At 40.9% G+C, this 26,649-nt stretch overlaps 2 protein-coding genes across 3 annotated transcripts; both read right to left on the bottom strand.

Annotated features, from left to right (window-relative positions):
* Positions 1-1,648: 1,648 nt before the first annotated feature.
* zgc:193711 (uncharacterized protein LOC569781 homolog) lies at positions 1,649-11,096 on the bottom strand. Of its 2 annotated transcripts, none has more exons than XM_056252875.1 (4): positions 10,911-11,096; positions 9,933-9,982; positions 2,326-2,351; positions 1,649-2,235 (listed from the first exon to the last, which is right to left on the bottom strand). In XM_056252875.1, the coding sequence occupies exons 1-4, from the start codon at positions 10,940-10,942 to the stop codon at positions 1,903-1,905; spliced, it is 441 nt and encodes a 146-aa protein (XP_056108850.1). In that variant the 5' UTR covers positions 10,943-11,096; the 3' UTR covers positions 1,649-1,902. The 2 variants fall into 2 exon arrangements, with proteins under 2 accessions (XP_056108850.1, XP_056108849.1); XM_056252874.1 differs by having other exon boundaries at positions 1,649-2,238; positions 10,911-11,093.
* Positions 11,097-12,476: 1,380 nt separating this feature from the next.
* On the bottom strand, positions 12,477-25,788 carry hspb2 (heat shock protein, alpha-crystallin-related, b2). Its single transcript, XM_056252938.1, has 2 exons — positions 25,504-25,788; positions 12,477-13,151 (listed from the first exon to the last, which is right to left on the bottom strand). The coding sequence occupies exons 1-2, from the start codon at positions 25,595-25,597 to the stop codon at positions 12,739-12,741; spliced, it is 507 nt and encodes a 168-aa protein (XP_056108913.1). The 5' UTR covers positions 25,598-25,788; the 3' UTR covers positions 12,477-12,738.
* Positions 25,789-26,649: the final 861 nt, after the last annotated feature.

Genomic DNA, 26,649 nt, shown 5'->3' with positions numbered 1-26,649 from the left:
AACACAACATAACAATATACATAAAAAATAAAAGTAAAACAATAACATTCCCATGTACATATGCATAGCCTACATATCCACCTCTACTCATAGTCATATCTTCTCAACATTTAAAACTCGAATGGCAGTTGTCACAAAAGAGAAACAAACTAACAAAATCAGTGTTGTGTTATCTTTGACCAACAGAGGGCATAACGTCCTATTTAATGAGCCAATATATTTGCATTTCAAAGAAAGTCAAACTGGAAGGTAGATTTGAGTAATTTTACTCACTGTTTGGAGTCCAAAAGAAAAAACATTTAGATTCAATCAGTATTTGAATATTGTGATTGAATATTAAATACTGAACATTGAATTCCCCATGTTACCTCAAGAACCTGTTTTGGTTGCAATGAGTGCAATCAGCTTACAACCTATACATACTTGAAGAGATTTGTATCGTTTTACAACATAAATTACATACAGTCATACCATAACCAACCATATAACAGAGGCTACCCATGGCTCTGATTTTTCTTCCAGGTTTTGGAACTACAATCTGAGCAGCTCTATATGCCATTCTAGTGAGTGACATGGTATTCTAGACACAGCAATAAAATGCTATATAATACGTTATAGCCTAACTGAAGGCCTGGCGTGTTCATATTCTATGGGGAATAGATATTTTGCAGTAATGTGTACAAAGAACTTGGAATGTCATTCATAAGCATGATCCAATTAGCCCTTGCTGGTGGTAGACTGTAATGCTGTGTTTTTGACAACTTGGAAATCAAAATTTCCACCCCCTATTTTAAAATAACTGCGCTGAAGGTTGGACATTTCAACTTGTAAAGTTGGAACGGACTGACAAACACCATCTTCAATGGGGCTATGATAATTTCCAAGGTAGCAACATCTTGCTGAAACCATAGTTATTTATACGTAGATGCCACAATCGACAGCTCCAGACACGTCGGCAGGGGCAGGCCCGCCATCTTGGAATGGTCAACGCGTCGTCACTCACAGTAAGCCTGTATCCGAAATCGCATACTTCCCTACTTGTATAGTAGCCGAAAAACAGTACCCTATGTGACAAAGGAAGTATGTCCGAACACAGAGTACTCATAAAAGAGTAGGCAAAAAGAACCCGGATGACTTCCGGCGTTATTATGAAGTGTGTATACGATGGACACTTGATTATCCCCAGAAGCCACAGGAGAGGATTTATGAATGGCATGCACAACTGATACTGGTCACATGATAATGACCGCATAGCAAATGTAGCATGTCTAGATTCTTTCAGACACAACCTAAGAATCAATAAAGCCACAACAGCTTCTGGTTGTAAAAACCACAGAGATTTAAATTCCCAAAGACGGCTTACGTATAACGGCACATTGACACAGCCACTAATGAGGCATCTATGTACAGTGCTATCTATGACTGAAACTGTATTGGTGAGTCATGGTACAAATCTTGTTTTGTTTTCATTTAACCCTGACATGTGAGTGCTTTGAGGTCAGAAGGAGGAAATTAAAGGGAACTTTGCCTGGAACAAAACAACTATACATCATACAACCCCTTCCAGACAAAGTATAGGCAGGTCATAGTCAGAATAAACTGTATGGACAAGACTTTAGCCGGAAAATATGGTAAACCATTGGTCTATTGAGACACCAATTTGCTGTAAATGTATAATTAATGTTAGACATACGTTTTGATTTGTAGAAATAATAAAATAGGCTAAACATTTTAAGCAAACAACCACTTGCTTTTGAAATGAAAGGCTTTTATCCATCATTACGACTATGAATTGCACACTTAAATGCCTTGCTCAATGGCACAGTAATACAGCAGGATAAACTGGACAAAAATTAAAGAGAAGAAATGTTTGCAATTTTTTTTGTTTGTTTGCTTTTTTGTTCACCGCATAATTGCACGCTTTGAGTGGGCATGTTTCTTATGGGAAAACCTCGTATATGGTCTCTGTAGTTCTCCAGGTGGGATGAATATATCTGCAGGTTCAGCTGAGGTCTGCGTATTTGCAGTAGTTGTTGTGAAGTTTATTGTTGCATACTCTGTGTTGTGGCTGTTTGGAGTCTGTCTCAGTTTTCCCCTGCTGGTCGCATTTTCAGACTGTAGGACTTGAACGTCTGCGTAGTGTAAACCATCGTCATTCTGCTTGCGTTTCTTATTCACCTGGGCATACTGTGGTTCATCTGACACACAGTCATACACAGGAACATCAACACGGGCCTGCTATGAAAAAAAAGCTGTTGTCACAAAAACATTAACATATATTCAGGTAAAAGTAACATTTTGCAGTGTCCAGTTTAACCAACACACCTGATGGGGAGGAACCACAGGTGGACCTGTTGTAAAGATGTACATGGCATCAACATCACAACAACTGGATAATCAAGTCTTGATCATCAAAGTTTCCTTTTAATCTACAAACCCAAATCCAGAAAAATTGGGACATTTTGTAAAATGCAATACAAATAAGAATCTATGATTTTCTAATCCTCATTAACCTTTATTTAACTGACAAAAGGGCAAATAAAAGATTTTCAAAGGTTTTGCTGACCAACTTATTTTAGGGCCTATATGCAAATTTTGATTTTGATGACTGCAACACACTCATAAAAAGTTATGACAGAGGCATGTTTATCACTGTGCAGAGGTCGTGTTACCGAAAAGTTTCCGTCATTGACAATTCTTTTTTAGCAGTGACGAAAAAATCCGAAAGCCATCCGTCATTTTGACAGATTACACTGAGGGTGATCTATTGTGAGTTGAAACTGTGAGTTCTCAATCCTGACCACTTAGTGGCGAGTGCGCTCTTGCTGACTATTAAGTTAATGGTCAACGAATGGCTTTTCTGAGTTAAAGGGATAATTCACCCAAAAATGAAATATTTGCCCATGATTTACTCGCCCTCAAGTCATTCAAGGTGTATATGACATTCTTCTTTCAGATACAATCGTGAAAAAGTTATATAAAAAAATGTCCTGGCTCTTCCAAGCTTTATAATGGCAGTGAATGGCTGTATATTTTTTTAAGTCCATCAAAGTGCATCTATCCATGATAAAAGTGCTCCACACGACTCTGGGGGGTTAATAAAGGCCTTCTGAAGCAAAGCGATGCGTTTGTGTAAGAAAAAAATCCATATTTAAAAACTTCATCGACTAAAATAACTAGCTTCCGGCAGACGGCCTACGCAAGTCGACTTACGCCAAAAGAGTAACACTTGACAATGTATGACGTAAGAATAGCGTAAGCTTTGACGCCTCTCGCGGTTCAAACAAACAGAGCTGGGTAACTCAATTCAAGCTCCTCCGACATTTCTCTTTAAAAATTGTCGTTTTAGACTTCTAATTCGTGACTGGTGTTTTGTTTTGCTCTATCCTCTGCGCTTCCGCGTTCGTCATTACGTTGTGCGTCAGGTCAAGTGTTACTCTTAGTGTTACACCTAGGATGACTTGAGGGTGAGTAAATCATGGGGTAATTTCCATTTTTGGGTGAACTATTCTCTTAAGTGATATTGTTTACAAGCTGTTTTATTGACGTCTTTCTGCGGTTGAAACACTGATTGAGCGATTACATGAAATACAGTTGTGGTCAGAATTAATGGCACCCCTGGTAAATATGATCAAAAATAGGTGTAAAAAATAAATCTGCATTCTTTATCGTTTTGATCTTTCATTAAAATAAATTGGCAAAAATTCTAACCTTTTATTGAAGTAAAAGAATTGAAAGTGGGGGGGAAATCAAATTATGAAATAAATGTTTTTCTCCAAAACACGTTGGCCACAATTATTAGCACCCTTTTATTAAAAACTTTTTGCAATCTTCTTTTGCCAAGATAACAGCTCTGAGTCTTCTCCTATAATGAGTTTGGAGAACACCTGACAAGAGATCAGAGACCATTCCTGCATACAGAATCTCTCCAGATTCCCAGATCCATGTTGGCGTTTCTTCTCTTCAGTTCTCCACTCATCAGGTCAGGGAACTGGGACGGTCATGGCAGAAGCTTCATTTTGTGCTCCGTAACGCATTTTTGTGTTGATTTTGATGTTTGTTTTGGATCGTTGTCCTGATGGAAGATCCAACCACGGCCCATTATAAGATTTCTAGCAGAAGGCGTCAGGTTTTTGATTTTTTATCTGTTGATATTTGATAGAATCCACAATGCTATGTATCTGAACAAGATGTCCAGGACCTCCAGCAGAAAAATATGCCCACAACATTAAAGATCCAACGGTGTAACAAACAATTTAAAGGGGAAGGCTTTTACAAACGGTATATTAAATTGTACACATGGGGTACTTTTTATCCTTGTGTGCACCAAACCCATCTAGTGTGTTTGCTGGCAAAAAGCTTTTTTTTTATTGTTGTTTCATCTGACCACAGAACCCTGTGCCGTTTGAAGATCCAGTCTGACAACTGAATTTGCTGGAGTTTGTTTTTGGATGAGCGAGGTGTTTTTTTTGGTAACGCTTCCTCTTACAGTACAGTAGCTACTTACAGTGTACTTACCTAGAAAGTATGTAGGTAAGTAAATATAAGGTAAGTACATGGGTTAGGGGTAGGTTTAGGGGTAGGTTCAGGGTTAGTACCTAGTTATTACCCAGTAATTGTAATTACTATAATAAGTACATAGTATGTACATGGGTAACAGGAGTGTAAAAGGAAGCGTTACCGATTTTTCTTGAAACCCTCCCAAACAACATGTGGTGATGTAGGGGTTGTTAGATTTATTTTTTGTTAGGCTTTCTGACCCCAAGACTCAACTAATCTCTGCAATTCTCCATCTGTGATCCTTGAAGAGTCTTTGGCCACTCAAACTCTTGTCCTCACTGTGCAGACAATTAAGACATATATTAAGACAATATAGACACACGTCCTCTTCCTGGCACATTCGCGACATCTTTAGTTGATTGGAACTTCTTAATTATTGCCCTGATGGTCAAAATGGGGATTTTCAATACTTTAGCTATTTTCTTACAGCCACTTTCTATTTTGTGATGCTCAATTATCTTTTGATGCACATCAGAACTATATTCTTTGGTTTTACTCATTGTGATGGATGATTAAGGGAATTTGACCTTTATGTTTCCTCATATTTAAACTCCTGTGAAGCAAGAAGTCATGGCTGGACAATTTCATGTTCCTATTCACCCTTGTTGTGCTAAAAAAAGGTAAATATTAATGGGAATATACTTTAGAGATATATAAAGTATATTCCCTGCAGATTTATTTTTTTAATAGCCATTTTTGTTCATATTTACCAGGGGTGCCATTAATTCTGACCACAATTGTACATGATACATATTTCGTTATGTTAGACGGTATCTTTCAATATTATTTTCTGATGTTCATTCATGTTTATTTCATTTTGTAACTGTGATGAGGTTCGGCTGGATTGCCCTCGAGTGTCACGAGAGGGCGCTCCACCTCTGCACTGCCTTCCCTTGGACTGTTCACGCACACACCCTGGACTGATTACTCACACCTGTTTCCACTGATCACTCTCACACCTGCATCTAGTTCCACACGCAGCTCCACACTCATTTATACCCCACTCTCACTTTCACTCATTGCTAAGTCTTGTTTCACTGTTGTGTACATCTCCGAGCGTTTCCTAGTTTTCCTAGTCTAGTCTATTCCTGTCTGTGTATTTGACCCATTGCCTGTTTCCCGGATTCCGTCTCGTTTGCCGCCTGCCTCTGTCATCTCGCCTGGTTTCTGATCCTGAGTATTGCCTTGTCTCCTATGCTGTGTTTGCTGTCTGTGACCCTTGCCTGTCTGACTACCCTGTGAATAAAGTCACGCTGCGTTTGGATCTAACCTTGTCTGGTTGTTCATGACAGAAGACTTAGCCACACCAGATCCAGCAGCATGTCAGCCTTGTATGCCTCCCAGTCAGCCGCCGTACGCCAGGATCAACTGGATCAGCTCACCGCGTCGTTGGAGAGGTTGGCCAAGATGGTTCGCGGCCTTCATGTTTTCCCACCGGGACCATCGCAGAATCAACCCGTCTCCACAGTTGTTGGCCCAGGACCGATCCCGATGTCATGCCAAGCTCTCCCGGTAAAATTCAACAGCGAGGTATTTCGACGAGCTCACACAGCGATTCCGAGCACAGATACGGGTGCTGAGATAATGCAACTTCATCAGGAGGATCGTTCTCTCGAATGGTATGTGGCGGAGTTTTATGAACTTTCTCATCATACGTGTATGAACAACGTTTTCCTAACGAACCTGTTCCGCGGAGGGTTGTCTGAACCGCTTCGCTCATTGATGCCCAACCCAGAGCCTCACAGCACTTTAAGGCGGTATATTAACACGGCTCTTCTACTGAGTGGTTCGGCTCTCACTGTGGGTGAGCTTGCCCCGCTGGTCCCGTCCAGTCCAGCCGAACCAGCACGTCACGTCAGCCCCGCCGAACCCGCGGCCGCGCTTCTCGACTTCTCTTCCGAGCCCGCGCTCCACGTCAGCCCTAACGAACCTGAGCTTCACGTGAGCCGTCCCGAGTCAAGTGAACCGAGTCCCGAGTCAAGTGAACCGAGTCCCGAGTCAAGTGAACCGAGTCCCGAGTCAAGTGAACCGAGTCCCGAGTCAAGTGAACCGAGTCAAGTGAACCGAGTCCCGAGTCAAGTGAACCGAGTCCCGAGTCAAGTGAACCGAGTCCCGAGTCAAGTGAACCGAGTCCCGAGTCTACTGTGTCAAGTGAGTCTACCGAGTCTACTGTGTCAAGTGGGTCTACCGAGTCTACTGTGTCAAGTGGGTCTACCGAGTCTACTGTGTCAAGTGGGTCTACTGAGTCTACTGTGTCAAGTGAGTCTACTGAGTCAAGTACGTCCAGTAGTGAATCTAGCCCAGTGAAGCGCCGTCGCAGAAGGAAGAGAGGGAGGACTCGTTTGGCTCGCCAGGCTCCGGTGGGCGTTCCCAGACGCCTCGCCCTGCCGGCCCCGCCTCTGCGCCTCGCCCTGCCTGCGCCCTTCAAGCTCCGGGAGCTCTTTCCTGAACCCGTTTACCACCTGGAGGTTTCTCCTGTGGATTTCCCCAAGTATTTTTTGGGGGGGGGCAGGAGGTACCCTGTGAGGGTCATGGCGACGACGTCGACATGGACCTCACCCTCTTCCGAGTGTGCTCCGCCCTGCCTCCCTTCCGAGTGTGCTCCGCCCTGGCTCCCTTCCGAGTGTGCTCCGCCCTGGCTCCCTTCCGAGTGTCCGCCCTGGCTCCCTTCCGAGTGTGCTCCGCCCTGGCTCCCTTCCGAGTGTGCTCCGCCCTGGCTCCCTTCCGAGTGTGCTCCGCCCTGGTCGTCGGCACGCCCTGCTCCGCCCTGGTCGCCCACGCTCCACGGCCCAGGCCCGCCTTGCCTGTGTCCTGGTCCCATTCCCCTGCACGGGCCTGGCCCTCCATCCCATCCCCCGTCGACCTCCCTCCGGAGCTCTTAGGAGCGTCTGGTAGCCGCTCCTTAAAGGGGGGGTTATGTGATGAGGTTCGGCTGGATTGCCCTCGAGTGTCACGAGAGGGCGCTCCACCTCTGCACTGCCTTCCCTTGGACTGTTCACGCACACACCCTGGACTGATTACTCACACCTGTTTCCACTGATCACTCTCACACCTGCATCTAGTTCCACACGCAGCTCCACACTCATTTATACCCCACTCTCACTTTCACTCATTGCTAAGTCTTGTTTCACTGTTGTGTACATCTCCGAGCGTTTCCTAGTTTTCCTAGTCTAGTCTGTTCCTGTCTGTGTATTTGACCCATTGCCTGTTTCCCGGATTCCGTCTCGTTTGCCGCCTGCCTCTGTCATCTCGCCTGGTTTCTGATCCTGAGTATTGCCTTGTCTCCTATGCTGTGTTTGCTGTCTGTGACCCTTGCCTGTCTGACTACCCTGTGAATAAAGTCACGCTGCGTTTGGATCTAACCTTGTCTGGTTGTTCATGACAGTAACATAGTAAAGAGGAAGGGATGATCGCGTTCATTCGAACTGAGGAGCTGTGATCTCTCGCGTTATGAGCACCAAAACGGCATTTATTGTTTGAATTTTGAAAAAATGGACAGAATTGAAAAGCTGAGACTTAGCACAAAGCTTATTGCGATTTATTGGACAAACATTAATGATGAAACCTGAAAAGTAACCAACAGTGTTTTCTCCACATAAATAAATCTAGCCTATATGCTTGTCCTGCAATTTTGTGAATAAAAATGAAAACGTGAACAAAAACAGAGCCTATTAAATGGCTTATTTTTATGAAAATTAAAATGACGGGAATTTTTTACAATAATGACGGACAGTGTAGGAATTTTGGAAGGAGTTTTGCCTGGTCTGTGCAACAAAAGTAGCCCAATGGCCAGTCAAAAGTAGCCGAATGGCCAGTCAAAAGTAGCCGAATGGCCAGTCAAAAGTAGCCGAATGGCCAGTCAAAAGTAGCCGAATGGCCAGTCAAAAGTAGCCCAATGGCCAGTCAAAAGTAGCCGAATGGCCAGTCAAAAGTAGCCCAATGGCCAGTCAAAAGTAGCCCAATGGCCAGTCAAAAGTAGCCCAATGGCCAGTCAAAAGTAGCCGAATGGCCAGTCAAAAGTAGCCCAATGGCCAGTCAAAAGTAGCCCAATGGCCAGTCAAAAGTAGCCGAATGGCCAGTCAAAAGTAGCCCAATGGCCAGTCAAAAGTAGGCCAAGGTGTTGGAGAGCCGAAATCGTACTTACAGGTGTGAAAATCAACTCGCGGAAAGCTAAATTCTGCAGGAAAACCACAGACTTTGCAACACTGTGCGTAAGCTAGTGTTCTCCTTGCCTAAAAGAGATTCAAGTGGCATTCCTTTGTAGGGGAATTTACGGTTAAGACCAGATATGATGAATGAAGACCAGGGGTCAGAGATGCAATCAATTGAATACAATTTTTCTGAAGAATAGTTTGCCGTTTTATCACCAGAAGTCAGCTTCAACGCTCAAAAGGACTTCGTATAGGCTGCTCTCTTACATTCTCAAAACAACAGCAATTACACTCTAACACGTCACTTTATCATGTCAGGTTGAATGATGCTGATTGGTTAAGGCACAGATAAACTAAGGCCAGAAGCAAATCTCCATTGATTATCAGAATGATGACCAGTTTAGGCACAAAGTGACCCACTGAGGTCACAAATCTGAGTTCCTATGTTCCAGTTTGTCTCCCCTGCGTGTCAGTTGCTCACCTCACAACGTCCTGTAACAAAGGATACTGACACACACACACATGCACACACACACACACACACACACACACACACACACACACACACACACACACACACACACACACACACACACACACACACACACACACACACACACACACACACACACACACACACACACACACACACAGCTTCTTCAAGGTTGGAGTTGGTCGAGTTCTAGCTCTGACCAGGAAACTTTCCCAAACACATACTGATAAGATGTACTTTCTCTCAATAAGAGGTTCAGACAATATTTGTTCTGTAGTGATTAAAGATGGAATGTAAAGGAAATTCTTTAACTATAAGAATTGTTGCGTAGGCAACAGGCCTGAGTGACTTTAGTGAGGGTGTCGGGGTCAGAAGAGGAAATCTAAGTTTTAACAGGTGTTGGGTGCTTTTGTAATTTTAAAAATAAATCTCATAAGCTTGAATAAGTCATTCAAATCATTTGATATTTAGAAGGATAATTATTGATTAATAACTTGATTAACAAGCACTCAAAGGACATACATTGAAGCGGACTGCATGGACTGAGATTTCTCTGGATTCCCATAATCTTTTCACAATTCACAAAGTGAAAACTTTGAAAATTTGTAAGCTTAAAGAGAATTAACAAATCACAGATTCTTGATTTTATTACATTTTACAAAATGTCCCAACTATTCTGGATTTGGGGTTGTATTATCTCATAAATGTAGCTGAGATTTTTTTGTTACCTTCTCCTTTTGCCCGTTTTTGTGTCAGTTTTCTTGGATTTATTCCCCATCTAAGGAACGAAAAACATACAACTCAAATACAGAAGTTGGTTTATTTGTTCTGTTGTGTATTTCCCTAAATCACAAAATTGATCATTGATAGACTTATCTCTTGTGAAAATGAAGTGCACTAAATAGTATTGAATGTGTTCTTCTATGGTACCTCAAATCTTATTTTAATATAATATTAATTAAATAAATGCAAGTTAAAGAGAGTACACATTCATGACTATTGTTTCTAAGTACCTAAAAAGTACACTTTGTAATGTCAAATAAAACTAGTGTGTTATATGATATTACAATTAAAGTTAATAGCTATACGTATAATTGCAACTTCATCATTACAAATGTGAAATAACTACAAAAATTTAACTACATGACATACAAGTTTCAGTAAAAATAACATTTTAGTATATTTTAAGTTTACCATAAATAATTATCAGTACACTTAAACCATATTTCAAAGACAAAAGAAGTCAATATGAAATTACATATTAAATGTATATATATATATATATATATTCATTTATTGTGTCAGAAAACATTATATTTATTTAGCACTCAAGTACATTATTTTAAAATATATGATTTCTGTATTAAATACTCTTTTTAAAATGATTCTAAAGTGTACTTTTTCACAATAGATGAAGTGAATAGTCAACTTTTGTGTTAAAACTTCATATCAATTAGGAACAGACAAAGGGGATCAATGTTTCTCAAAGTATGACCTATAAAGTTAGCATTATGATAAATAGTGGTCAGAACACTCTTTAGTTAAACAAATGAATCTAGTTTAAAGTAGTTTCTTCCCCATCAAGATCCTACTATAAAACAATCACATGTCATAGAACCCTGTGGCTTTTGAATATAGATAAATGCTGTAAAATCATGCACAGTGTGTTTAAAACAATTCAAAGATACAAATTTTTAGCTACTTACTTTTCCACTGTTTTGGTTACATTGCTCCCCATGGCAGAGATCGTGGTCAGAGCACAGTTAGCTAGTGTTGATCATTTGCTCATATTCCATTTCCTGGTTCCTCTGTAACTGGAGTCCTGCAGGTGTTCCTCTTAAAGAAAGCCACCTTTGTACTTCCAACTGCAATGCCCCTATCGTTGAGGCTGACCTTGAGGTCATGAATGTTTGACAATATCTTTAATGTTGTATATTTTAATATCTTTGCAGTCATTCATTCACGAACAGGATGAAAGTATAGGTAACTAGAGATCTCCTTGTGTTTACAGAGAACTTCCTAGCATTGTTTACTAGCACATAAAATCATAATTTTTTAATCACAATGTCATAACTCCACCAATTCCAGTGAAATGACAGACTTCTCTCTGGTGACGTATGCCAGACTTCTCAAAGCATTAAATTTGCCTGAACTCTGCCTTGCCCTTTCTTACAATAGATTGCAAACTCAAATTCAGATCTGCTTCCATCCAATCAAAAAACCTGTAGAACCAAATCTACCACATAGGTTTCTTTTTCCACAATCCATTTTACTCAGATGTGTCACAATACGGTAGAAAATACGTCACGCACCTTTACAACTTTAACATAGCAACATTGGCTCAACCAATGGCACGAGTTTGTGGCGAGACTATCTTTTTGGCCAACCTAAAGCAGAGCGAACTGGGGAAACCGGTTTCAAAATGTCATCATTTTTGCAATACCTGGATGTCACAAAACTGAGGCAACACCATTATAAATACTTGCTAGCTAAGCAGAAAAGTTTATTACAAAACAATATTTATCTAGCAAAAATACACACATGGCCACACATCCAGTAAGTTTATCCCGAGGGAACTTAAAGTGCATCATACAATTCCAGTGTGTACAGTGAATTTGTAATATTATAATTTTTGTAAATAAATTGTAATATATTTCACAATATTAGCCTACTGTTTCTTCTGTGATGCAGCCTTATTGCATGCGAGACTTCTTTCAAAAACATTAAAGGGGTGATGAACTGAGAAATCAAACTTTCCTTGAGCTTTTGACATCTAAGAGGTCATCATATTATAAGAATATCCTGTAAGTTTCAGAACTGAAAACGTCCTTGTTAGTCCAATAAAAGCTTTTATTGACACCAGGCTCAGCAAACGACTCGTTTTTCAAAGTGGGGAACTATGACGACAAAGAGGATAAAACACCACCCCCGCAGAAGAAGATCGACGCCTACTTCAACACGGCCTGTTTAGCCCCGCCCACCGATTCGCGCATTACACGAAACTCATTATAATATGCAAAACTGCATATTATACTCCACTCCACTCCACTCACAGCAGTGGGCGTTTACTTCCAAGTCTTCAATGCGAGACGCCCATAAAAACCGAGCGTTTTTGAGCTAGGCTAAAAACTAGGGTAGAAAATAGTCTATTTCTTATTTATTTTGATGTTTCTGAATGTAAAAACCAAGCGAACGTCATAAGTTGACCTCAGACAACAATATAAAAAAATGTAAAAAGCCAGTTCGTGACCCCTTTAAAACATTTGAATTATTCCAAACTTTTCATCAGTATTGTATATACAGACTCAGAACTATCTGCAGACTTTATCTGCACTAATTTAGCTGGAAATCAGTGGAATGCAAACTGTGAGAGAACAGAACTGAGAGAACTTCTAATGACTCAAAATATCCCCTTTTTTTTTTTTAATAAACAAACAAGCAAAATGTTGGGCATTCCAACTCAATAGATTTTTCTATGGTGCATGTCTTTCCATGTGGGATTCCATGTGGGCCTGCTTCTATCAGTCTACTTCATTAACTTTTGCTTTCCTTGTTGTCCACTTTAATCTTGAGCTGGTTGATTTTAGGCTCCAGGTCCTCAGTTTTTCGTGGTGCCTGGATACACATTATCCCGTCATGTGAGATAGACACCTGCACCAGCAGCGGATCCACACCCATTGGCAAGATATACGTGCGGGTAAACTCACGACTCACAAAGCCATGCTGGTCCATTCGCTGAGCGTGACGTCCAGTCACCTCCAACAGGTTGTCCACAGTTCGCACACTGATCTCATCTGGTGTGAACTGGCACACGTCCAGCAAAACTCGATACCAGTCGTCTTCACTGTCCACCTGAGAGAAGCCCCTCTCGAGCTGCTTGTTGATGCGGGGACGAATGTAGTAACCGTGGTATAGGACAGGGGCCAACAGCTCCTTGGGAGACAGTGCTGAGAGTGTGAGAAGGGAAAAAAAATAATCATAACCATAATAATACTCTCACAATGCTTCCACTGACATGTAATTTGTCTCTGCACAATGCTGCATGGCACAACACAATCACAGCCAATCTGAACATATTTAATGCCTATCCTGCGTTCCATTCAACTTGGTATATCAGAATTTCCTCCTTCCTGCTTGGAAAAGTCCAAGTGAATGCCAATTAAAGTCGGACCGATTTTTACTACATAAATGTTAATGAATTATTAAATCATAAAAGTTCTGGGGAAGTTCCACCTGCATGACATTTGATACAACCTAAACTAACCATGCCTTGTCATAAAATGTGAAATTATCTGACATTTTAAGAAGATTATTGACCTCTCTATCATATAATTTACTGTATTATAGTTTTTTTCTGCATGAAAAGATAGAATTTCCTGTGGGCTGCAAACTAAATACTTTTAGTTTTATATAAAATAAAGAAATTCATTTTTAATTGAGTCATTTCCAGTGTTGGGCCTAACGTGAGTTATACGTAATCAGAATACTTTTTAATGCATTACTTTTAAATTTACGACAAAATATCTAAGTTACTTTTTCAAATAAGTAACGCAAGTTACTTTGTTCTCCCATTTATTCGATGACAGCTCTCCCGTCCCCATGTTCAGAGAAATCGGGAGTAAATGTGCAGAGGCGTTGACACTTCAAATATACATATATACCGGTAGTCATGGTTGGGTGTAACAAAGTGCACGACGAAGGAGATACTCAAAATAGTCTTTAATTGTAGATTCAAACAAGGAAAGACGCAGGGGATAACTTGGAGAAACTGAATTGCACACCACTTCGACATAAACGTTAAACAAGCCAAGACCAAGAACTTACAGAAACTGAGGGCTTAACAACAAGCCCACCAAAGGAGTTAATTAACATTGGACAGGTGAATTAGATGAACCAATGAAACACATGGGAAGACTGGGTCAAAGGAAAACAGGCAAACAGAAACTGAACAAAGTTCAGAAAACAAAGACAAAAACCGAAAATAACCCTGACATTACTCCCCTCTCCCGGAAGGCGCGACCTCATGCCAAAAATTCGGTTATAGAGGTTGTCACTCCCGTAAACTAAACAGCGTGTGACCGTAACCGTATTAAAGACAAAACCCAGCAAACATTGGTCCGACGGCAACGTCGTGTCCCTGGCCAAAAATAGTTGCGGACAGGACGTCATAAATCGGTAAAAAATGTAACACAGAAAATTTCCTAAAAATGCATTCAGATACATTTGTACATGTCTACAGTTGCATGTATAATTGTTATTTTAACTTTTAGCTATGTGTAGTTATGTTTAGTGTATCGGGTGAGAGGACGTCACCTGGCGACGTCTTTTACACGTGCATTTATAGTCCATCATGACCCTCTATGAAATCCTTGTTAAATATGCAAAAGCTGCGCTTAATCCTCGCATGGTTAATACTGCAATAATTAATGTAGTTGCCCATGAAGTTTTTAAGAGGTTGTGAAGAAGACGTCCACTGGCGTCCTTTCCCAGCAAACATTGGTCCGACGGCAACGTCGTGTCCCTGGCCAAAAATAGTTGCGGACAGGACGTCATAAATCGGTAAAAAATGTAACACAGAAAATTTCCTAAAAATGCATTCAGATACATTTGTACATGTCTACAGTTGCATGTATAATTGTTATTTTAACTTTTAGCTATGTGTAGTTATGTTTAGTGTATCGGGTGAGAGGACGTCACCTGGCGACGTCTTTTACACGTGCATTTATAGTCCATCATGACCCTCTATGAAATCCTTGTTAAATATGCAAAAGCTGCGCTTAATCCTCGCATGGTTAATACTGCAATAATTAATGTAGTTGCCCATGAAGTTTTTAAGAGGTTGTGAAGAAGACGTCCACTGGCGTCCTTTACACGTCTAGTCAGGCTGTGAATACTATACGTCCACTGGCGTCTTTTGCACGTCTAGTCTAGCAAGACAGAAAAAAATTATCAGGATTTATAATTCTTTATAAAATACACGATTTATATACAAATTAATATATATTTACTTTATCTTGTTTTTATAAATTATAATCACAAAATGCACAGTATAGTCAAGTGGTTGCAAAGCCACTGCATTTTAGTCATTATTTTAACCTGTTGTACCTGATGTATTCGTTGTTATTTTTTTATGGAATGTATATACATGTAAAACAGAAATATACCCGGTCACCATTTATGTCTGAGTTGGATGTAATTACCCAAACCCTCTGCCCAAACCATAAACTGTGCTGCCAAGATGTAGTAACAAAAGATCTCGCGATATTACAAAATCATGCGATGGGATTATGTCGCGAGATGTTAACACGTTCTCCCCATAGATTCTGGAACTTTGAACAAACACGAGGAGAGGAGGGAGTTGTGTCGATATTATTAAAAATCTACTGTGGGTAAGTACATTTTGTATTAGATTAACGTGCTTGAGTTTTACTTGTGTGACATGAATGAACCGAAAGAAATTATGCCCACATTGTCAACTGAAATTTACTGAGTTTGGCTAAAATTAGCCAGTAGGCTAAAAGTAACTTTGAACGTATACAACAACGGTATACCAAGTATATTGTTTAATGATACAGTCATTACTGTAACTTATTAATGTAGCCTTTTGAGAGTTTCTTTCAGAAAGTAAATTATCTGAAATGGAATGAAATGTTTAGCTGGATTTTAACATGTATGTTTTCAGTAACTGCTTTAAAAATAAAAGCAGAATATATTTTATACAATAAAATAAAATGTAATGCATGTTGATTACCTTTTTCTAATGTGTCATTCATGATTCATTCATCTTGTTCCATGTTTTTTTTTTTATTTAGCTGTAGACCATAAAAATATTTTGAAAATAAGTGCATATCATTTACCTCAAATTTTAATTTAATAATAATTTTATTTATTTAAATATATATATATTCTCTTCCCTTAGATGCTGTGAAGAGGTGGAGCCCAAATGCTACAGACTCTGAAATTGATGCAGCAATGGCAGAACACCTGAAACACGCTCCAGGAACAGCTGGTGGATACAAAAACTGAGCCAAACAATGTGTTTTTAAACGGATAGTTTCCCCAAAAATGAAAATTGTCATCATTTACTCAACCTCATGTTTCAAACCTGTATACCTTTCTTCATTGAATTTTCATTTTTGGGTGAACTATCCCTTTATATAATAATTCAGTATTTTGTAATTGGTATTTTAGTTTGGTTAACAAATGTTAAACATTGAAAAAATATTAAGAGACATTTTGGCTGTTCAAGATCAATAAAATGTGCTAAATCAGAACATGCTTCTTTTTTTCTTATGTCCACAAATAATGTGTTCTTGTTTGTGATGTACACGTGATTAAAACGTTTTATTGACGGTCAGGTCTGTCTGACTGGACCAATTTTGGACCTTTTTAGAACCTTTGTCAAGATGTGTAAACTTCAAGACTTGATTGCCTTTCACGAAGTTACACAATATGTGTGTGATTATTTTAAATGCAGGCTTATATACACTTAAATTATGCAGCAACACATTTAAACACACAAATGACGACGCATTTAGACGTCCAGGGACGCGCTGAAGAGACGTTGAATTCACGGCCAGAAGAGACGTGGAATTCACGGCCAGATGACGTCAAAGACGTCGGTTCAACTTTCATTTTGGAACTATTTTTCAACCATGACGGGACGTGTCGGACGGACGTCTTTTCAACGGTCATTACACGTCCAAATGTTTGCTGGTGTAGCGGGAAATTTCACTACAATGTAGGGGTATGTATCTATTCTGAATATCTTGGACGCCTAAGGAAATGGCAGGATCTAAATCCCCACCCCTAGGACAATTAACTCCTTTACTTATTATAAATAAGTATGTTTTAATCTGTCTTGATCAACTGTGCTTTTTTAGCAATGACTGGTGAGAAGGCGACTCCAGGACTTAAAGTGTACACGGTAGCTTTCCCAGAGTGTAATAAAATTAATTAACCCCTTTTTTCTACTACCAGCCTACAAGACAGGAGAAATGCCCCTACTCCAAGATGACAGAGATTGTAGATGTATTTATTCTAAATCAAATAAAATAAAGGAAATGATTGTAAGTGCAAAAAAATAAACTTTTGTTTCACATCACGTATGAATGAAAAATAAACAATATCAGAATTAAAGCTTCACTTAGCTTCAAGCTTAAGTTCAGTCTCTTTCCTTTATGCAGGAATACTCAAGTCAAACAAAATAAAATAAACAACAGCTCCAACAGAATATTCAGGTGAGAACCAGTTCAGTCAGCAGTACATAATGAATATTACATTTCACATCAGATATTTGTCTCTGTCAATCCACATACCTGAGTAATATTCACAACTCAATGTTTAAATTTTACCTCACCACAGAACTGGGCTGGCGTTGGACTGTCCAGGTATGGCAGGGAAATCAGAACAGCTATACGGAACTTGTTCAAAGATAGCAAGTCTTTTCCTTCTTCAAACACAGGAAATGAATGGTTTTTCAAAAAAAAATAAAAGGAAAAATATTATTTTCCACGAAGAGGCAGTCTCCAAATGCAGATTCACTCACTTGTGCAAACTAAATTGTCCGTACACAAGTCCATGCAAGTGTTAAATTGTTGTAGAATTACAAAGTTGTTAAACAAAAATACTGCAAAGCGTCCAAAAATGTATTATAGAGAAAATATAGAAAGATGAAAAGCAATTCTCAGGAAAGAGGCTATATACTCAAAAATAGGGAGGAAAAAAAATTAAATCAAAAGAATTTCAAAGAGTCTGTAATGCCGCTTGCGTCCACAGAGCGGCGCTAATGTGTCAAAAAGGCTAGCGAGGATTTTTCTCGAAAAACAGGAAAAACCACTCGTACTGAATCGGCTTTATTCTACATCAACAACCACAAAAAAAAATGATGTCCGTGATTTTCTTCTGGATGTCAACTGTATTGAAACAACAGTGAAGAAACCTCACAGTACCTCAGCTCCCTTAACTCGGAGACAAACACTCTGGACACACAGCTGTCAGCACGATGAGCAATGTCTCCCTTCGTATCACACCGCCATGTAGTTCAGCTGCGATCACACTTGTAACTCGTGACACTGACAGCACAAGCTCGGTACAGCTTCTCGTCCGCTCACCTCGACACTTGTCAACTGCGGTTCACGTAAAAGAAAATAAATCACTAGTAAACAGTTTATTTCGTCTTTCACTCAGCTTTACTCGCGCTCCCGATCGTCTCACTCGTGCTCTCCGAATTTTTTTCTTCGCGCTCTCCCTCACGGTTGCCGTATCTTCCGAGAAAAACTTTCAAAATAAAAGTCCTTGAATACCTCCACATTCCCCCCTGCTAAACCCTGCCATACACAGGACTCTCCAAACAGACCAGTTCCTTCGCTGTCTCCACTGCAGTTCTTAAGCGTTCATGGTGATTTTTCACCCACTCATCTAGATCATCCGCCTCATCATCAGTTAGGTCTTTTCCTCCTAGGACATCCATGGGCAGCCTTGCGTCCCGTCCAAACATTAAATAAAATGGAGAATAACCGGTCGATGAATGAACGTGACTATTGTAGGCCATCACAAGTTCAGGTAAGTACGTTTTCCAATCCTTCTTCTTTTCCGCAGGCAATGTTCGCAGCATATCGTGCATTGTGCGATTGAACCTTTCGCACTGCGCGTTCCCTTGCGGGTGATAAGGACTGGTGCGACTCTTGCTGATTCCATACAATTTACAGAGCTCCTTGATTACACTTGCCTCAAAACATCTGCCTTGATCCGAGTGCAATCGGGCGGGACATCCATAACAGACAAACCAGTGTCGTACGAGGGCTTTGGCGGTGGTAAGTGCTGTTTGATTTTTTGTTGGAACCGCCACAGTAAACCTTGTAAACATGTCAGTAAGCACTAGAACATTTTCATAACCCCCTGCTGATCTCTCAAGCATGGTGTAGTCCATGGCAAGAACTTCTAGAGGTGCAGTTACGTTGGTGCAGGTCATAGGAGCACGAATCTTGGGGAATACATCCTTAGCTAGGGTACATCTTCGACACTGGGTTACCCATGTTTGTACATCATTAGCCATTGTGGGCCAATAGTAACTCTGTCGCATCTGCTCTAATGTACTCCTGCTACCAAAATGTCCTCCATGTTCATGGACTCCCTTATACACTTTCTCTCGTAAAGACTCAGGCACTACCAACTGCCATATCTCCTCTCCGTCTCTTGGGTCTGTAATCACTCGGAACAGCACTTCATGTCTTAATTTCAAACGCTCCAACTGTCTAGCTAGCTTCTTTTGCTGGATTTCCATATCCCGGAAACTACGCGTCGCAAACCTCCTGCTCTCGAGTACAGCGTTGTACACAGGTGCTATACAAGGGTCCTTCCTCTGTTGCTCTTTGATGGACGACCAGCTATAACCATCAACACCCTTCCTTATGGCTGCTTGTTTGGCCACTCGGACAGAAGACTTGTCAACCCCTTCTTCTTTACCTGGCCACAGGCATGCCCGTACCTCGTCTGATGTCAACCGAATGAAGTCTTTTCCATTATCATCCTCCTCGGGTTCCATACCCCAGGGAATCCTAGAAAGAACGTCAGCGTTAATGTTCTGTCTGCCAGGCTTGTAACAAACCTCAAAGTTGAACTCTGCTAACTGTGCAGACCAACGCTGTTCCACTGCTCCGAGATTGGCTGTCTCCAGGTAGCGAAGAGGGTTGTGGTCAGTAATAACCTGAAATTTTGCAAACATCAGGTACTCCTTAAATTTCTCAGTTACTGCCCATTTAAGGGCAAGTAACTCCAACTTGAAGGCACTGTAATACTTGTCATTTCTTTCAGATCCCTTTAGACCTCTGCTCGCGTAGGCAATGACACGTTCAACACCCCCCTGCTTTTGACTGAGTATGGCTCCAAGTCCGTTGAGGCTCCCATCCGTCGTGAGTATGAACGGACACTGAAAATCAGGGTAAGCCAGAATCGGAGGTGACATGAGACAACTCTTAAGCTTGTTGAATGCGGACTGACACTCATCACTCCAGACGAACGCTTCTGCCGACTTGCCTTTGTTACCTTTTCCAACCAGGGCATGTAGGGGCTTTGCCAGCTGTGCGAATCTTGGAACAAACCGACGATAATAACTCATAAATCCCAGCAGCTGTCTAACCTCCCTAACGTTCGTCGGTGAAGGCCACGCATCCAAGCACTGAACCTTGTCCATGTCCACCTGAACTCCCTTCGGCGAAATTATGTGTCCCAAGAACCGGACCTCTGGCCTCAGAAGAAAACATTTACTCGGTTTCAGCTTCAGTCCGTGCTGACGCAACCTTGAGAAAACAAGCTCCAACTTCTCACAATGACTCTTGAAATCCACAGAGAACACAATAATATCGTCAAGATAGATCAAGAGAATATCAAAGGCCAGATCACCTAATGCTGCACTCATCAATCGCTGAAAGGTGGCCGGAGCGTTGCATAAACCAAAGGGCATCCGTGTCCACTCAAACAACCCGAACGGTGTTGTGACAGCAGTCTTCTCCCGATCTGATTCCTTTACCGCCACTTGGAAATAACCTGCCGTGAGGTCCAGTGTGGAAAACAACTGTGCATTCCCCAAAGCATCCAAGGATTCCTCCACACGCGGAAGGGGGTAGGCATCCTTGAATGTGACTTGGTTGAGTCTCCTGTAGTCGCAGCAGAAACGAACACCTCCGTCTTTTTTTATCACAATGACTGCAGGCGAGGCCCACGGACTGCGACTCTCGTTCAGTACACCCTGACTGACAAGATCTTGCACATGTCTCTTAAACTCTTGAAAGACGTGAGGTGGGACTCGTCGATGGCGTTGTTTTATTGGCTGTGCATCTCCGGTAGGTATGCTATGTGTCACTGTTGTTGTGTATCCATAGTCTGTGTCACTCTTGGAGAAAACATCACTATAACGTGTCAGCAGAGCATTTAACTCGTCCCGTTGCACCTCAGACAGTCCATCCTGATTCATCTGAACTGGAATTGACAGTTGTTCGGGCTGGCTCTCAATCTTAATGCTGCACTGTACGTGTCGCTTAACACGTAACTCATCATCATCCTCTTCAAATTCCACCATTTGCTTTGGGACTACTTTTTGAGGCTTAGACACAACTGCAATCCTGGATCTCGGCATCAACCTGACGGTTTCTTGACAGAGATTTAACACTCGCACCGGAACTTTACCCTTTTCTGGGCTTGCAAGAACATTGGCTACTAACAATCCTTTTGGAAGGGTAACAGAACCTGTGCACTCCACCAACACTTGATGCTTCACTTGATGGGGTATACTGCAGTGACCTTCCACAATCTTCTCACTTAAGGGTGGGATTATCACGACTTGCTTCCCAGACACCTTGACAAATCCTATCCTTCCCTCTGGGCCTAAGAGTCCTTCCTCTTTTTTCACTTTTGCTATCACCCGCCTCACATTAGCATCTGCACGTTGGCTCACTTTGCTCTCCTTATCCAAATCCTTTCTAGACAGTACAAGGTTTTTCAATTCACTAAGCACATTCATCCCCACGATTCCAGCCAATCCCTTCATCTCCTTCACATCGGGGTTCGAGTCTGTGAGCACGAAAACACACTTCCCTGGAAGCAGACTTCCCATGCACTCTATATCTGCCTGTAGACATCCAAGGACAGGAATGTCTAGTCCATTTGCAGCAGTGAGGCGCACCCAGTTAGCAGACGACAGCTGTATCTCTTGCTCTCCGAAATGATGTTTGAAGTGAGACTCTGAGATGGTGGTGACTTCTGAACCGGTGTCCAACAAACATTTGGTGGGCACCCCTGCTATTTTTACATCCACTGTCAAACAGTCTCCAAAAGCACTATCCCTTAGTGTTTCTGGTGCTATATCTGCATTCCAGTCAGCTGTATGGCTCCGGATTACTGAAGGCCCATTGGTGCTTGCAAAGTCACTCGACGAAGCTCCTCTTAACACCTCAGATACTTCCGCCATTTGTGATGACGCAGTGCCCCGGTTACCCAACTCCTTAAGCTGCCTACAACGTCGACTGGTGTGACCTGGTTCACCACATGTGTAACAGATATATTGGCCTTCACTGTTTTTCAGTGGCTGTCTTCTCGTTACACCAGGCTGGTGATCGACTCTCCCCTGACTATGGACTATTCTGTACAATTCTTCCTGCCGTGCAGCTATCTTCTCTATTGCCTCGTGCAACTTTTCTAACGTCAGTGAGGATAAATTGTCACCAGCCGCAACTGTAGTGTGAACAGCCACTCTCGCACGCACAGGGGTCTTCAGGTTACCCTCAGGTTGTGCTTCCTCTTCCTCAGACCATGTGATGGCATCCTGCATCAGCTGTGCAAAAGTCAAACTTCCCTCTTCCTTGACCCTTCGTTTCATCTCTCTTCTTAGGAAATCATCCCTCAGCCCAAGAACTAACTGCTCTTTCAGAACACTCTCTTCATCTGAAACTCGTCTGGGCTCTCTGCGCTTCACCTTGTGGAGCTTTTCTCGTAAATCGTAAGCATATGCGCGTATGGTCTCACCAGGTGCTTGTTTTCGATCATAAAAGTCTTTCAACCTTGTGCCAATAGGTACCTTGTCTCCATAGGTTTCCTGGAGCAGCTGAAAGATGGACTCCACACTGTTATCCACTTCTTCCATCATAAACTTCACCGTATCTTTAGCCTCCCCCTTTAAGTGCTGCTTTATCAGCTCCACCTGATCTTCTTCTGGCACCTTCATGACTCGAAAGGCTGATTTCATAGAGACAATCCACTCTTCCACACTTCCTTCTCCAGGTTTTGTGGTGCCAGTGAAATCGGTAAGTTTATGATCTCTTGGGATATAGATCGTCGCTGGGGGTGCACGAGTGGATGCTTGCTGCTCCATTACTGCTCTGGCCAGTGACAGGGCTTCTCGCTGTTCTGTTCTGGCATGATCCAATGCCCCAGCTTGCTCCGCTAACCTCCTCTGCATTTCAGCGAACTCCTTCTTCAGTTCTTCCAGTTCTGCCATTTTTCTTCTTGCTCACAGACCTGGGACAGAATACTGCAACAACAAAAACTAGGCTAAGTATGATCCTGTTCGTGACGCCAAATTAATGTAGCGGGAAATTTCACTACAATGTAGGGGTATGTATCTATTCTGAATATCTTGGACGCCTAAGGAAATGGCAGGATCTAAATCCCCACCCCTAGGACAATTAACTCCTTTACTTATTATAAATAAGTATGTTTTAATCTGTCTTGATCAACTGTGCTTTTTTAGCAATGACTGGTGAGAAGGCGACTCCAGGACTTAAAGTGTACACGGTAGCTTTCCCAGAGTGTAATAAAATTAATTAACCCCTTTTTTCTACTACCAGCCTACAAGACAGGAGAAATGCCCCTACTCCAAGATGACAGAGATTGTAGATGTATTTATTCTAAATCAAATAAAATAAAGGAAATGATTGTAAGTGCAAAAAAATAAACTTTTGTTTCACATCACGTATGAATGAAAAATAAACAATATCAGAATTAAAGCTTCACTTAGCTTCAAGCTTAAGTTCAGTCTCTTTCCTTTATGCAGGAATACTCAAGTCAAACAAAATAAAATAAACAACAGCTCCAACAGAATATTCAGGTGAGAACCAGTTCAGTCAGCAGTACATAATGAATATTACATTTCACATCAGATATTTGTCTCTGTCAATCCACATACCTGAGTAATATTCACAACTCAATGTTTAAATTTTACCTCACCACAGAACTGGGCTGGCGTTGGACTGTCCAGGTATGGCAGGGAAATCAGAACAGCTATACGGAACTTGTTCAAAGATAGCAAGTCTTTTCCTTCTTCAAACACAGGAAATGAATGGTTTTTCAAAAAAAAATAAAAGGAAAAATATTATTTTCCACGAAGAGGCAGTCTCCAAATGCAGATTCACTCACTTGTGCAAACTAAATTGTCCGTACACAAGTCCATGCAAGTGTTAAATTGTTGTAGAATTACAAAGTTGTTAAACAAAAATACTGCAAAGCGTCCAAAAATGTATTATAGAGAAAATATAGAAAGATGAAAAGCAATTCTCAGGAAAGAGGCTATATACTCAAAAATAGGGAGGAAAAAAAATTAAATCAAAAGAATTTCAAAGAGTCTGTAATGCCGCTTGCGTCCACAGAGCGGCGCTAATGTGTCAAAAAGGCTAGCGAGGATTTTTCTCGAAAAACAGGAAAAACCACTCGTACTGAATCGGCTTTATTCTACATCAACAACCACAAAAAAAAATGATGTCCGTGATTTTCTTCTGGATGTCAACTGTATTGAAACAACAGTGAAGAAACCTCACAGTACCTCAGCTCCCTTAACTCGGAGACAAACACTCTGGACACACAGCTGTCAGCACGATGAGCAATGTCTCCCTTCGTATCACACCGCCATGTAGTTCAGCTGCGATCACACTTGTAACTCGTGACACTGACAGCACAAGCTCGGTACAGCTTCTCGTCCGCTCACCTCGACACTTGTCAACTGCGGTTCACGTAAAAGAAAATAAATCACTAGTAAACAGTTTATTTCGTCTTTCACTCAGCTTTACTCGCGCTCCCGATCGTCTCACTCGTGCTCTCCGAATTTTTTTCTTCGCGCTCTCCCTCACGGTTGCCGTATCTTCCGAGAAAAACTTTCAAAATAAAAGTCCTTGAATACCTCCACACTGGGAACATTGACATTTACCCTGAATCAATTTGCTACTATTCAAGTAGGCAACCTAAGAACTGCATTAAAATATAATGCTCTGCCTTTTAAATTCTAATTTTAAATAGTGTTCTAGAAGACACAGGAAATGTGCATGTCAAGTTTATTTAAAATGTGTGATACCAGATCAAGACAAGGTTCTACTTACAGTGTCTATTTTTATCCTGCAAGACACGTGACACCCTCACGCTGTTCTGTTATAGCCTAACCGAGACAGGAGTCTTCCCAGTTGACTTCCAAATCTGCTGCTGAATTGTTTAATAAGAAGATCAGTTCATAATCAGTTATGATGGGGACAACGAGTTAAATTTGGTCATGTCATGAGTGGAATTCTAAATATAAGTTGCTGAGGCATCACATTTCATTTCACCCTTAATTCTGACAATCAAAAAGTTTTGCTTATTATAACTGTTAAAATCAAATATGACTGTATGAGACCTGCTGAAGTTATTTTAAAGTCATCAAGACATTCAAAGCATGCAAGCCAATATCAGAATACAAGCAACGTAGACATATATAGGCCTACATATACACAAGATATTTTGCCTGAAAATTAAAATGAAAGACTATAAAATCTTACTTACCCTCTGCAAAGTTCTGATCATAGATTCGAGGAGGAGTACACATCTCGTAATCCATACTCATTGGGTATGCATGAGGAACGGTGCGGTCGGCCATTTTGATCTCTGTAGCAGGTTGCCAAGATAACTGGAGAATTTACTGGATTGACAGACTTCAATTAGGCTACTCTGACTTTTGCCGTGTGATAGAAGCAGGAAGTATAGGAAGGGAGAGGGGCGGAAAGAACAACAGGGGAACCGAGAAGAGAGACTGCGCACTTGAGATAGGAGGGTGAAAAATGTTGCTACAAATAGCTTGTAGTAAACTCCGTGGAGCTGCATAGCCAACATGTACACAAATAGATATACACAAACACAGGGTGAAATAGTGATAGACTCACAAAGCCAAACAGTTTAACAGCTGATCATAAGTTGTAAAAAAAGAAGACTAATGAAAAACTGATTCATATTCTAATTTAAAAATAGTTTATTTTTAAATTGCTTTTAAAATGGTTTTTGATTCTAACTGAATAATATACTAAACATAATATTGTAATAACACAATACTGTGTGTATTTATCAAACCACTGAATTAAATGATATAACATCATGTGAAAACTATCAAATACAAAAAATATAATACAGATTAAATTATTGCAAACTCAATTGAGTTTGTTCCCATTTGTCCAGCAGATGGAGAATAACTTCATATAAGTTGAACTTTGCGTGTCTTTGATGTCAGAACATGATAACATGATTCCATCAAAAATCTCTACAACCGGTCAAGGTACAACTCTGTGGAAACCCAACTCAGACTATGTAGAAAATGCTCACGGTCCCTCCAGTCTATAGAGTATTTTGATTTATACTTATTAGCTGATAATCCTGATTATGTTCATAAACGACAAATTTATACCGTAGCTCTCCTCTCTGAGAAAACCTCAGACTGAAATCTACATTGATTGATTGATGTTTTCAGACTGTGGAAAAAACTAGCGATCAGGTGTTTTTTCATTCTCATCTGAAATGAAGTGTTGGGAGTAACGCATTACAAGTAACATTCATTACATATTCAGATTACTTTTTTGATGTAACGAGTAAAGTAACATTACAAGTAACGCACATTACGTAATCAGATTACTCATTTGATGTAAGGAGTAAAGTAATGCA

Source organism: Rhinichthys klamathensis, unplaced genomic scaffold (genome assembly GCF_029890125.1).
Source record: "Rhinichthys klamathensis goyatoka isolate OS25496 unplaced genomic scaffold, OSU_Roscu_1.1 h1tg000099l_1, whole genome shotgun sequence".
In the NCBI taxonomy this organism is placed as follows: domain Eukaryota; kingdom Metazoa; phylum Chordata; class Actinopteri; order Cypriniformes; family Leuciscidae; genus Rhinichthys; species Rhinichthys klamathensis.
Note: the sequence above shows the minus strand (reverse complement) of the source record. Positions and strands in the feature narration are given on the sequence as shown.